Here is an 11,604-nt window from a genome sequence, read left to right as displayed (position 1 = left end):
CACAGCGGATTTAAAAGGGTATTATCCTATACTAGTCATTCGTAGATCGAAGGGCTGGATAGCACCCACGGGCTGGACCAGTTAGAAGACTGTACCGTGTGCCTCGCCATCACGTGCCTCTCGGCCCAGCTGGCCAATTAGCTCCCCGGAATAGAATACAAGCATATATTTTTTTTGAGCCGGAGAAATGCAGACAAAACGCACAGAACTGACAGTTTGGCCGAGTGGTTAAGGCGGCAGACTCGAATTGGCCTTTCCCAAGGCCTCGCTCGTCATCTGCTGGGTTCGCCCGCACAGGTTCAAATCCTGTAGCTGTCGTGAGTACCCCTGAAAATCTGTATCAGTACCACCAGACCTCGTCGTTGACTGGGTGGGGTTGGCGTTGATCCGACCAGAGGAATAATTTTTGTGTGTGAACTCTAATATCGTGGGCTCCCAATTTTACTTCGTTTTTTAGCCGTCTCACTTTCGCTCACTTTCTTTAGCGTCTCAGTGCACTTCACCCCTGGGCTATTCACGTACTCGACCATAGCATGTGAGTGCCTCAGGTATATTCTGTGTACGTATGTGACTGATATACGTTGTGTGCTGTGCATTATATAAGTACCTCGTACTGGCACTGATTCTCGAACTCGTTCGGATGCTCGATCTCGATTTCGAGCAGCGCATGTCATTCTCTTACACTTGGCGTACTAGATTAGAACTATTGAACTGGACTGTACTGTAGATGGTTCGAATTTGTACGCGTCCCTGCCAATAGTGTAAGGACAATAATTATCTCCCGTGCGTCGACTGGGATGCTACATTTTTTTTCGAAAAGGCTACAGTATATAATGTACAACGCTCAGCTGCTTATCTGCTCGTGCGCGCATCTCGTGGAGCCGACCAGTGCAGGGCCATGCAGAGCATTGCAGTTGAGTGCCGGGTAGAGAAGGGAAGAAGCGAAAGTGGGCAGGACAGCAGATGTTACATTCAGCCTGGGTACATACATACATACATATACTGGACTCTCTGAGCCGTTGACCAAACCGCTTCCCGCTATGCTATGTGTCTGTGCCTGGTACCTGGAGGGGTAGGGGCAGGGGGACGTGAAAAATGTCTCGCGACAATCTGTAGGTATAAAATGGGTTGTAGAGAAGTGAAAGGGGAGGTGAAAGGACCAAAGGGGGTATCCGCAGTGCAGTGCAACGCTACGGCAGCAGCATGCAATCAACCTTTCCCCGCTGGAACCATGGCCGTGTTGCCAAACAAACAGTCGGGCCCCGGTGTTGCGCCAGGCAAGATACGAGGCGGACTGTGTTGTGCGAGGTTGTGGCTTTCTTCAGCGGTCATGGCGCGAAGGCGTCTCGAAAATGACAGCCTCGCCTGTCTTTGGCGCCGGCGTCTGTGGACAGGGGGAGGGTGTCATGTTCTCGGTTGATATTGGCATGGACGTGTTGCTCGTCGTCGTGGTTGTGGTTGTAAAGCTTGTTACATGACCACACAGGCATATAGTTGGGCAGACATGGTGAGTCTTGTGGGTTTTGGTTCGTGATGGACCAGGTGCTTCTGGTTGTTGTATTGGGATGTTTTTATGTTTTGATGATTGCTGCGGGTGTAGAAGCTGTTTACATAACCACGCAGGCGTACAATTGAGCAGACATGTTGAAGCTTTGAAAAGAGTGACTTGTGGTGAGGACTGGAATGAATGTGGATGGGAAGCCGGTCAAGGCTCGGGGAACATGGGAAACTGTATATAAACACTGGCTTACCCACTGGCTTCGGATTGAATGGACTCGGTATCAATAGCGATAATGGTTCCAGGATTGAAAGCAAATCCAAACAAGAAAGAGCAGACCTTGTCCATTTCTAGAATTGGTTGGAGGATGGGTGAGGGGGTTTCACAGACAAAGAGATGCTCGCAAGGCTGAGTCGAAGGGGACGAGGCTTCATATTATTCTCGAGTCTTAGTATTGTTCTTTCCCACAAAAAGCACAGTCCGGTCCGCGCTTCATGTCAGCAAGCAGGATCTGCAACCAGAAAAGCCTGTCACGAGAACCAATGGTCGATTCCAACATCGTCGCATTCTGAACCCCGTTGACTGTACATAGCCCTTAATGTGTCCGGCTATTTCATGTGCATTTCGTGCCAGTCACCTAGAAACGACTGTATGGCAGCCATTTTCCTCGCAGGGTGATTTTCGCCTATCTCGGGTCAGTTCAGAAAATAAAGCGCTCGGCAACCAGTTTCTTACCCATGTAGCCCCATCCTTGTCCACCTCTTTCTCAACATGAGTAGAGAAGGAAATGGCGCTCATGATGCCGTCGCCAAACTTCTCGTTCAATACAGCCTTGTATGCATACCCGTAGTTCTGCACAATCTCATACAATCGGTAGATCAGTGGTTCCCTGGGCGGCATCTCGATGCTTTTGCCGCGGTCGGGAAATCCACTCATTTGCGTCTCGAGGGTGGCATGGTCGATGCCGAAGTAGTCTGATAGCTTCTTGATGTCTTCTGCAGAGGCTTTCGCTTGTCCATAGAAGAGGGCGGCTATGGCGACCTCATCGCGACCAATCTCTTTTGAGATCTCCTCAAAGGATACCTTCTTCTTTGCCTTTGCTTCGAACAGGGTTATGGAGGACTTTGGTAGGCTGGGGTGTTGCAGCACCTAGACTCGTTAGCGTTCGTCTTGTACCAACGAGGACAGCACATACATCCAGACTTGCTAGCGACATGTTGGACGTCGGTCGAGCGAGCTGTAGTGGACTTGATCTGAATGGACGGAGAGCTGTAGGGGGTCTTGACCTGCAAGCTGTGACGGCGAAACGCTGGAGAGAAAGCACACGAGAGGACATGGTAAAGTACGGGCACGAGCACAAGCACGGTTAATATATATGGCCAATCCAAGAAGCTGATAGCACTACCGTGGAGAAGTGCACCTCAATATTTGTACTTCAACTGTCTTGGTGGAGGGGGGTCGAAGAGGAGCTCCCCGCATTGTCATCATTCCGGGCGTCATCACGCCGGCCGAGAAGAATAGCAGGGGCTTATTTACGAGGATCTGAGCCTCTAAGTCAAATGCAGTTGCGGTAGAGATAGCGCGTATCTATCTTGGGAGTATATGTGTGCCAATACGATGAGGTGGATGGCTCTAACTGATAAGGAGTGTGGCAGCTTCAGGAAATTCAGCTGGAGGCGGGTTCCAGCTCCAGGCTGTTATATTTCGCGGGGCACCCCTAATAGCGGCAGTGAGGCGCAGCAGCTGGCTCCCCACGCCCTATTGGGTAGCACCACAGCGGGGAGGAGCCTAACTGCCCCCCCTAAACACTGACTGGCAGCTGTTTGGTTGGCTGCGCCAGACGCCTCCATACAGCTTGGTGATGCTTCCCTTGACGGATGCTGCATGAATCAGCTGAACATCACTCATGGATGAAACAGTCACTACGTCGTGCGTTTGCCCAGCTCTCTGTTGCCAAATCTGAGCACGGTGCTCCTCTCTCTTCGATCACCTCGTACCTCTGCACGTCAGATCGGGGTCACAATAATTTCCTCCAATGTCTTACCAGCAGCAACCGGAAGATGACGGACTAGCATATGGGGACGACTACTCTCACTCTCGCGGAGGCGGTGGCACAGACCGCTCGCTACTGGGAGACATTGGCAAAAAGTTCAAGACCGAATTCGACAAGTACAAGACTGGATCTCCAGCCTCTCAGAACTATGGCTACAGCAGCACCGGCGGGTCAAATCAAGGATACTACGGCCAACAAGGCCCAACGACGGGGTACCCGGCCACAGGACAATCGCCATACCCAGGTGGTCCACCTACTCAGCAGCCTCAAGGTCGACCCGATATCGCCTCCAAACTTCTGAGTGGCCTCCACGGCACTCTTCACAATATTGGGTCGGATGTTGCAAACCTGCTAGGACCAGACAACAAACCATCTCAGCAGTATGCTTCACAAGCTCCTGGCCAGGCTGGGCATTCGCACTACGCCGCTGCGCCAGGTCAACCTACAATAGTGTCAGGCCCGAATCGATACGATAGCTTTGCGTCAGAGAAACCCGGAAACGATGTAAAATGGTACGTGGATGGATGTGGTTACTTCTGGGCTGTGAGTCAAGCTCTTGAGGGAGCTAGACATTCGATTTGGATCTTGGACTGGTGGCTGTCCCCTGAGGTATATCTTCGTCGGCCTCCTTCCCAAAACGAGCAATGGAGACTCGATCGCACTCTTCAACGAGCGGCGCAGCGTGGAGTCAAGGTCAAGATCATCGTCTACAAAGAAGTCACCCAGGCTCTGACCTTGTCTTCGGCCCACACCAAGCACGAGCTCGAAAAGCTACACCCCAACATCGCTGTCTTTCGGCATCCAGACCATCTCCCAGATGCACAAACGGCTCAGTCATCGCTCATATCCTCTTTTCAGAGCCTGAAGTTGGACGCGGCAGCGGTTTCTAAGCTGGGCCACGACGCTCTGAAAGGTATCTATGGTGTCACTGACGACATCATCCTCTACTGGGCGCACCATGAGAAACTCTGTCTCATTGACGACAAGATTGCCTTCATGGGTGGTCTTGATCTCTGCTTTGGCCGCTGGGATACCAATCAGCATTCGATCGCCGATGCTCACCCTTCCGACCTGAACCAAATCATATTCCCTGGGCAAGACATGAACAATGCAAGGTGGGCGGATTTTAACGATGTCGCCAATCCTTTCCAGAACAAGCTTGACCGAACCAAGAGCTCGAGGATGGGTTGGTCCGATATCGCTATCTGTGTACAAGGGACCGTCGTGCAAGACCTGCGACATCACTTCGTCGACAGGTGGAATTTCATTTATGATGAGAAGTATAATGTCCGAAAAGACCAACGATACTACAGACTCCTGGACGATCTGCCTCATACAGCAAGTGGACCAGGTCAACGCCCTCAGTCACGACCACCGTCTCAGTCCGGACCACAGCCCCAAGGAAGTCTACAACCTTCTGCCGCTGCAGGAGGGTATGCACCACCACCTGGGAGCCAGCCATACACTGAACCTGCGTGGCATACAACGAGCAGACCGCACACGCCAGGAGGTACGTATGGTACCGCGCCACACTCGACAGCCCACGGTGTACAGCATCAGCCACCGCAAACTCAATCACCCTACGGTCAGGTTCCAAGCCCTCCGCCCCAGGTCGTTCAGTCCCCACCCCCTCCGCCTGGTATCTACGGCCAGGTCCCGGGTGGGTCTCCACCCCAAGCAACTCACCAGCCGATCACTGGTGCTTACGACCACCATGCAACTCCAATGCAAGCGCCGCCACAAGGTTCTATGGACCCATATAACCAGTTTGCCAGCCCTCCTCCTCAGACTGCACCCGTTCAAGGACCGGCCAATACAGCCAGCGGTTATCAACAACCTACGGGACAAAGCCTGCACCAAAATTACCCTCCTCCCCCTCCAGGACCGCCGCCTCAAACGTCCCCAAGCCCAGCCACAACCTACCCAGGTTACCCGCCGCCACCAAGTGCATCGCCACCTTATACTCCGTACCAGCAAGGTGCCACCGAGTTGCCGTCTCAGCAATCACCTGGTCTACCATATCAACATCAAAGCTACCAGCCCTATCAACAGCCTGGGTCAGAGCAATCTAGGGGCTTTGACGACTACGGTCAGGAGTCTAGCAGAGGCTTTGAGGACTATGGCCCTGGTAACGAGAACGAAAGGGGCTTCGGAGGGGAGCGAGGTATGCGAGGGAGATTTGACCATTACAAGCAAGAAGGTAGACTCTTGGGTCAAGAACTGTCGTCGATCGGCAGCGTTGTCTCAGGCGGACTGGGAGACCGAGCCCACCAACTTCAAGGCAAGTACCTTGGCGGGACTGACTCTTATGGTCGTCCGTACAATCGGCCTCGGGGGGTTATGACTTGTCAACTTCTTCGAAGCTGCACAACATGGAGTAATGGAACCCCTCTTGAGCATTCCATCCAGAATGCGTACATCGAGGTGATTCGGAACAGTCAGCATTTCGTTTACATTGAAAACCAGTTCTTCATTACGGCCACGGGCGACCAACAAAAGCCGGTCAAGAATTTGATCGGTCAGGCTATCGTGGAAAGAATCCTACGAGCGGCCCGGAACAATGAGAAGTACAAAATCATCGTCGTGATCCCCGCAGTACCAGCCTTTGCCGGTGACCTCCGAGATGATGCGTCGTTGGGGACTCGAGCCATCATGGAATTCCAGTACAACAGCATCAATCGTGGTGGGCATAGTATCATGGAGAAGATTGCTCAGGCTGGGTTCAATCCCATGGACTACATCCGGTTCTACAATCTCCGGAACTACGATCGAATCAATGCCGGGGGCACAATGCAACGGGTTGAGCAGCAAAGTGGAGTCAGCTATGAAGATGCTCGGAAACAACACGATGACGCTGTGGGAGCTGGATATGGTCCGCTCGGCGAGCGCACCAACACGGCGCAGCTATCACAAGCATCGCAATATCAACAATACCAAACCACGGCGCAGAACATGGGACAACCAGGAAGTGGCCGTTGGGACAGCGTGGCAGAGTGCTACATGCTAGGAGGACAAGATATCCGTACCGTGCCTTGGGATGGTCCACCCGAGGCAGAGCTGGACGCGTTTGTCAGCGAAGAGCTGTACATTCATTCAAAGGTATGCGGAAATAGCCTGAGTGCTATACATACTGACTTCATGTAGACCCTCATCGCAGACGATCGTATTGTCATCTGCGGATCGGCAAATCTGAACGACCGGAGCCAGCTCGGCTCGCATGACAGTGAGATTGCGCTGCTTATCGAGGATCCGACGAAAGTGCAGAGCTACATGAATGGCCAGCCTTACCAAGCCAGCAGTTTTCCAGCTTCCCTGAGGCGCCAGCTCACCCGGAAGCATCTTGGACTGATTCGGCCACAATATTTCTTCCGACCCGATCCCAATTTTGAGCCCGTCGGAGTGCCCAATGCCTATGATTGGAATTCGCCGGAAGACAATGTCGTGATGGATCCTCTCAGCGACACCTTCCAAGCTTTGTGGAACAGCCGTGCAAGGACTAATACCGAAGTCTTCCGTAAGGCATTCCGAGCCGTACCAGATGACTACGTGCACTCGTGGTCCGAGTACAAGGAGTTCTATGAGTACTTCTATCGGCCCGCCGAGACAGATGCTCAAGGCAAACCGAGCAAGCTGCCACCAAGAGTCGAGTACGGACATGTAGTGAGAGCGGACTTCCCTGGTGGCGTACGCGAGCTCAAGGAACTGCTGAGCCAAGTGAAAGGCACCTTGGTAGAGATGCCATTGTGCTTCCTGCAGAGTAAGTGAAGCCTGCATTGACCTAGATACCGTGACTGACGTTTCACAGATGAAGACATTGCCAAGGAAGGGCTGACATTGAATGCTCTGACGGAAGAGGTATACACGTGAAGTCAGTGTGAGCCCAGCCATGTTCCCCATGTAGCGTAGTCGGTCAATGATTGAATGACATACAAATGAATAGTCCGATCAAGCGACATAGTACCATCTCTTTATTGCCTGTTTGTGCTTTAGAGTGTAGACTGTATTCATGTGACTCTTCGCATATGTCGTCCTACAGAACTGTAGATAACCACCGGCAGCACCGACTCTGCTTGGGTCAAATTGTGTCCCATTCCAAGTCACCGACCTCACAGTCACCCAGTGACATACTTGTTCAGAAGCAGCGACACCATGGTTCAGGTATCGGATTGAAGCGGCTCTCGCCTCTGAGTCGTGCTTTACCTTTCCCTCTCTTTCGCAGGTCCTCAGCCACAGAAAGTCACTTTGTTCCCCACTTGACTCTTCATCCGTGCTTTACACAGTACTTCCCTTCGCCTGTCCATTTCTTTAATTGAACAATACCGCCCCTCTACTCTCCTTTCCTCATGATCCGCTCTTACTTGTGACTCCCTCCTGTCTATGTCCCTCGATTTGAAGGCATAACGTCAGTTTGAAGTCGACGGCGCAACCATTATCTGACCCCTTCTTCTTCCACTCACCTTCCATCCACAACCCTCACCTCCAAGATGGGCAAAATCAAGTGTACCTACGAGGACTGCTTCAGGCACTTTGACGACCAGCAGTCAATGATTCGCCACAAGGTCAAAGACCCCGCTCACTCTTACTGCAAGATCTGCGATGTCGACTGTGCCGACGACATGTACTTCTTCATCCACCAGTTGGCAAGTCCAAACCACAGTGAGTTTGGCCCAACATCGGATTGATACAAAGCTCAATTGCTAACCTTGGCTCTAGTCTGCTGCCCAATCTGCGCTCTTGAAGTAGGGAGATCGAGAATGCAACCACCCTTTCAGAGCTAATGTTCGCAGTTCAAAAGCGCCTCTGCTCGAGATACTCATGTGTCCTCCGTATGCTGCCCTCGACATCTTCAAAGTACCAAACTGACTATCTACAGCAACACAAGGCCAGTTCCAATATCGAGTGCGCAGGTTGTCAGGAGAAGTTCACCTCAGGCCACGCCTTAATGCGCCACATCGAGCAAGATGAGTGTCAAGTGATTTCAATCCAGGACTTTCAAATGCAGCGCGCCGAGCGCCAGGTCCAAAAAGACGCCTGGGAAACAGAGACCGAGCCGTTCGGCATCAACCGGTCAGCACGACACCATAGGTCTACCACCAAGACGAACGCGATGCAGGATCTTCTCGACGCAGACCCAACCAATATACGACGCCATACCCAGGGCAACTTGTCACATGGTCCTGGTTCCATTACCTCGCAAACACATTACCCACCTCTCACGCAGCCTCAAGTTGCTGGAGCCGTCGGCCCCGCTGGTCAATTATCTCAGCCGCCCAACGTTAACACGAAACCGTCAAGCAACCTCATTGACCTGAACGGAACCGAGAGAGCCATGTCAAATCTGAACCTCAACCAACCGACCTGGGCCTTTGACCGACCTTCCGCTCCCCCACCACCACAGCAATATGTCAACGACCCGCGGATCAAGAACTGGGTCACCTCGGTGCAAACCGCCGCGGCGACCCCTCCGGCCGACAACGCCAGCGAAGTTGCCTCCATGTACGACAAGCCCGCGGCGTCCGACCTGGCCTCCAGCGTCGTACCGCCCAGCACGCAAGCCCTCCCCAACACCGACGCCCCCCACCAGCACGTTATCAGAATGCCCGCCCACACCGTCGTCAGCACGAACGCGCCGCTCGACATCGAGAAGTACTGGGATCCGATCCGCCAGATCTACGGCTGTCCGACCATCAAATGCAGACGCGAGTTCCGCACGGCCGACCAGTTCCGCAGGCACCTCCTCTCGAGCGCGCACATCGGCGGCCAAGTCACCTGCCCGTCGTGTTTGAAGAGGTTCGCCACCACGGCCGCGTGGGTGGCGCACACGGAGAGCGCGAGCAAGAAGTGCAACATCCGCACGAGCTTCAGTTATAACCATGTGATGCGGGAGATTACGGGCGGAGTGCTCGGCACGCAGGGCTTCAATGACGACGGGAGTGTCAAGTTTGTGGCGCCGAAGATCGACCAATGGAATGAGGATGGGTGGTAGACTGTCAACGAGATAGAGAGGGAGGGGGATGCAAAGATATGGGATGGAGAGATGGTGGCGATTGGCTCGGAGACTATCACCTACCTACCTGCCTATCTATTTATCTGCCTATCTACCTTTTCTCCCGGCTTACAGCTTGCCTATCTGTATGAGATAGGAGGATCAGGCGAGGAAGGACGGCTCAGCGTGAAGGGCTTCAGAGAGCGATGAGTCCTGGCGATATGGCTGGAGGGATTCTTCTGGCGCCGGAATTATGTATGATACCACAGGCACAACAGAGAAATGGCCCTTTTCATTTGATCTGCGTCATCACCACAATTAGGGCCATCAACCGTCCAAAAGTGCTATTACTACGGAAGATACCAACTCAGTTACAAGGCAAGAAAGCGCACGCTAGACAAGCGTGCTGGATGGCTATGAACGATATGAACGATATGGACGATATGAATGACACCAAGCACAGCGCTAAATGCTAGTTTACTTTTCACTTTCACTTACAGTTTACAAGCGACTGGCAAACCCGTCGCGATCGACCTTGCACAGATAACTCCGATCGATCTCGCTGACCTTTGTCACGCCCGCGAGGCCCATACACAGGCGGAACTCGTCAGTCAGCAACCTCAGACACAACTCTACGCCCTCTTGGCCTTTATACGCCAGCCCCCATAGGATAGGCCTTCCGACCCAACAGAAGTCCGCTCCTAGTGCCAGAGCCTTGAATATGTCGGTGCCGTGTCGGATACCGCCATCCACGTGGACGGGCACGCGCTTCTCCACCGCGGCAGCTACCTCGGGCAAAGCGTCGAGAGTGGCGAGGGCGCCGTTGAGTTGTCGGCCGCCGTGGTTGGAGACGATGATGCCGTCGACATTGTGTTCGACAGCGAGCAGGGCGTCCTCTGCCGTGGCGATGCCCTTGACCCAGACCTGCATGTCTGAGCCGCACACGTCCTTCAGCCAAGGGATCGTGTCCTCCCAGCTTAGCGTCGGGTTCGCGGCGTGCGTGTGGAACGTGATAGGTCCCGTGGGGGGCACTCGTTTCTCCCCGTCGTGGTAGCCTGCCGTGGAGGGTCGACGCTGGCGCGGCATCTTGGGACGTTGTTTCGAGGACGTCTTCTTCTCGTCCGTGGCGGTGGTGGGCCGAGAGTGGTCTTTGCCGACGGCAGTGTCGGTGTCGTCGTCTTGCTCGGCAAAGTTGGCAATGCTGAGGTGCGCGGGGAGTTTGAACTGGTTTCGTATTTCGAGGTTGCGGCGGCCGAGCATCGGCGTGTCGACTGTGAGGAGGACGGCCTTGTAGCCTGCTTGTTTGGCACGCGCGATGAGTTTGAGGCTGTGCTCGCGTTCTTCGAACAGGTAGAGTTGCAGGACGTTTGGGTTGGGGCCGCTTGCCTCGGCGACGTCTTCGAGCGTAGACGTCGCGAACGAGGACAGGCCCATCACGATCCCGCGTGCGCGGCAGGCTCGTGCGGTTGCGATTTCTCCATCGCTGTGTGCCAGGCGTTGCATGGCCGTGGGGGCCACGCCAAAGGGCGCACTGTTTGTGTGTCCGAATATCTTGACCGTGGTGTCGATTCGGGATATGTTTCGTAGGACCCGTGGTCGGATGCGGTACTTCGCGTAGGCCGATATGTTCTCGGCGAGGGTGGTGCCGCAATCGGCGCCCTCGTTGTAATAGTCCCGTGTCTGCTTGTCCATGCGTTCGTAGGCGAGTTGTTCCAGCTCCGTGATCGTCAGGCAGTTTAGATCGTGGGGTTCGGCTTGAGGAGCGCGCGGTGCGGCTCGGGACGGCGACGAAGAGGATTTGGAGGGCGCCATGATGACGGGATGGTGGTTGTGTAGATGGGAAGGGGACAGACGAGGGGAGGAAGCTATGGAAGGGTAGCCGATTCGAGATGTACTCCGTACTTACAGTATGACTATCTGTGACCTACCTCTTCCAAAGTTCGGGGACTCGTACTGAATGGGGAGGTGTCGATCATGCCAACGTAAGATTGAGCCAGATGCCGATGACGCCGTGCATCTGGGGAACGCTCTTATCTGGCAAATCGAGCCAGGATCGAGAGGCTGGAA

At 53.8% G+C, this 11,604-nt stretch overlaps 4 protein-coding genes and 1 non-coding gene across 5 annotated transcripts; 3 read left to right on the top strand and 2 right to left on the bottom strand.

Moving 5' to 3' along the window:
• Positions 1 to 210: 210 nt before the first annotated feature.
• G647_07407 lies at positions 211 to 318 on the top strand. The gene has a single exon. It is a non-coding gene; the product is annotated as a tRNA-Ser (tRNA).
• A 1,817-nt stretch (positions 319 to 2,135) lies between these two features.
• Positions 2,136 to 2,714, bottom strand: G647_07406 (cyanate hydratase; the record flags this gene model as incomplete). The annotated part of the gene is made up of 3 exons (XM_008731722.1): positions 2,136 to 2,183; positions 2,234 to 2,647; positions 2,694 to 2,714. 3 exons carry the CDS (start codon positions 2,712 to 2,714, stop codon positions 2,136 to 2,138), a joined length of 483 nt encoding a protein of 160 aa, XP_008729944.1.
• Positions 2,715 to 3,533: 819 nt separating this feature from the next.
• G647_07405 (uncharacterized protein) lies at positions 3,534 to 7,418 on the top strand (the record flags this gene model as incomplete). Its single annotated transcript, XM_008731721.1, has 3 exons — positions 3,534 to 6,650; positions 6,696 to 7,308; positions 7,357 to 7,418. 3 exons carry the CDS (start codon positions 3,534 to 3,536, stop codon positions 7,416 to 7,418), a joined length of 3,792 nt encoding a protein of 1,263 aa, XP_008729943.1.
• Positions 7,419 to 8,035: 617 nt separating this feature from the next.
• Positions 8,036 to 9,537, top strand: G647_07404 (uncharacterized protein; the record flags this gene model as incomplete). The annotated part of the gene is made up of 4 exons (XM_008731720.1): positions 8,036 to 8,207; positions 8,265 to 8,290; positions 8,339 to 8,377; positions 8,425 to 9,537. The coding sequence occupies 4 exons, from the start codon at positions 8,036 to 8,038 to the stop codon at positions 9,535 to 9,537; spliced, it is 1,350 nt and encodes a 449-aa protein (XP_008729942.1).
• A 501-nt stretch (positions 9,538 to 10,038) lies between these two features.
• On the bottom strand, positions 10,039 to 11,349 carry G647_07403 (uncharacterized protein; the record flags this gene model as incomplete). Its single annotated transcript, XM_008731719.1, has 1 exon — positions 10,039 to 11,349. One exon carries the CDS (start codon positions 11,347 to 11,349, stop codon positions 10,039 to 10,041), a length of 1,311 nt encoding a protein of 436 aa, XP_008729941.1.
• Between the last annotated feature and the right edge of the window lie 255 nt (positions 11,350 to 11,604).

This window comes from Cladophialophora carrionii, assembly GCF_000365165.1.
Source record: "Cladophialophora carrionii CBS 160.54 unplaced genomic scaffold supercont1.6, whole genome shotgun sequence".
Classification (NCBI taxonomy): Eukaryota; Fungi; Ascomycota; class Eurotiomycetes; order Chaetothyriales; family Herpotrichiellaceae; genus Cladophialophora; species Cladophialophora carrionii.
This window is presented reverse-complemented; position numbering and strand designations above follow the sequence as displayed.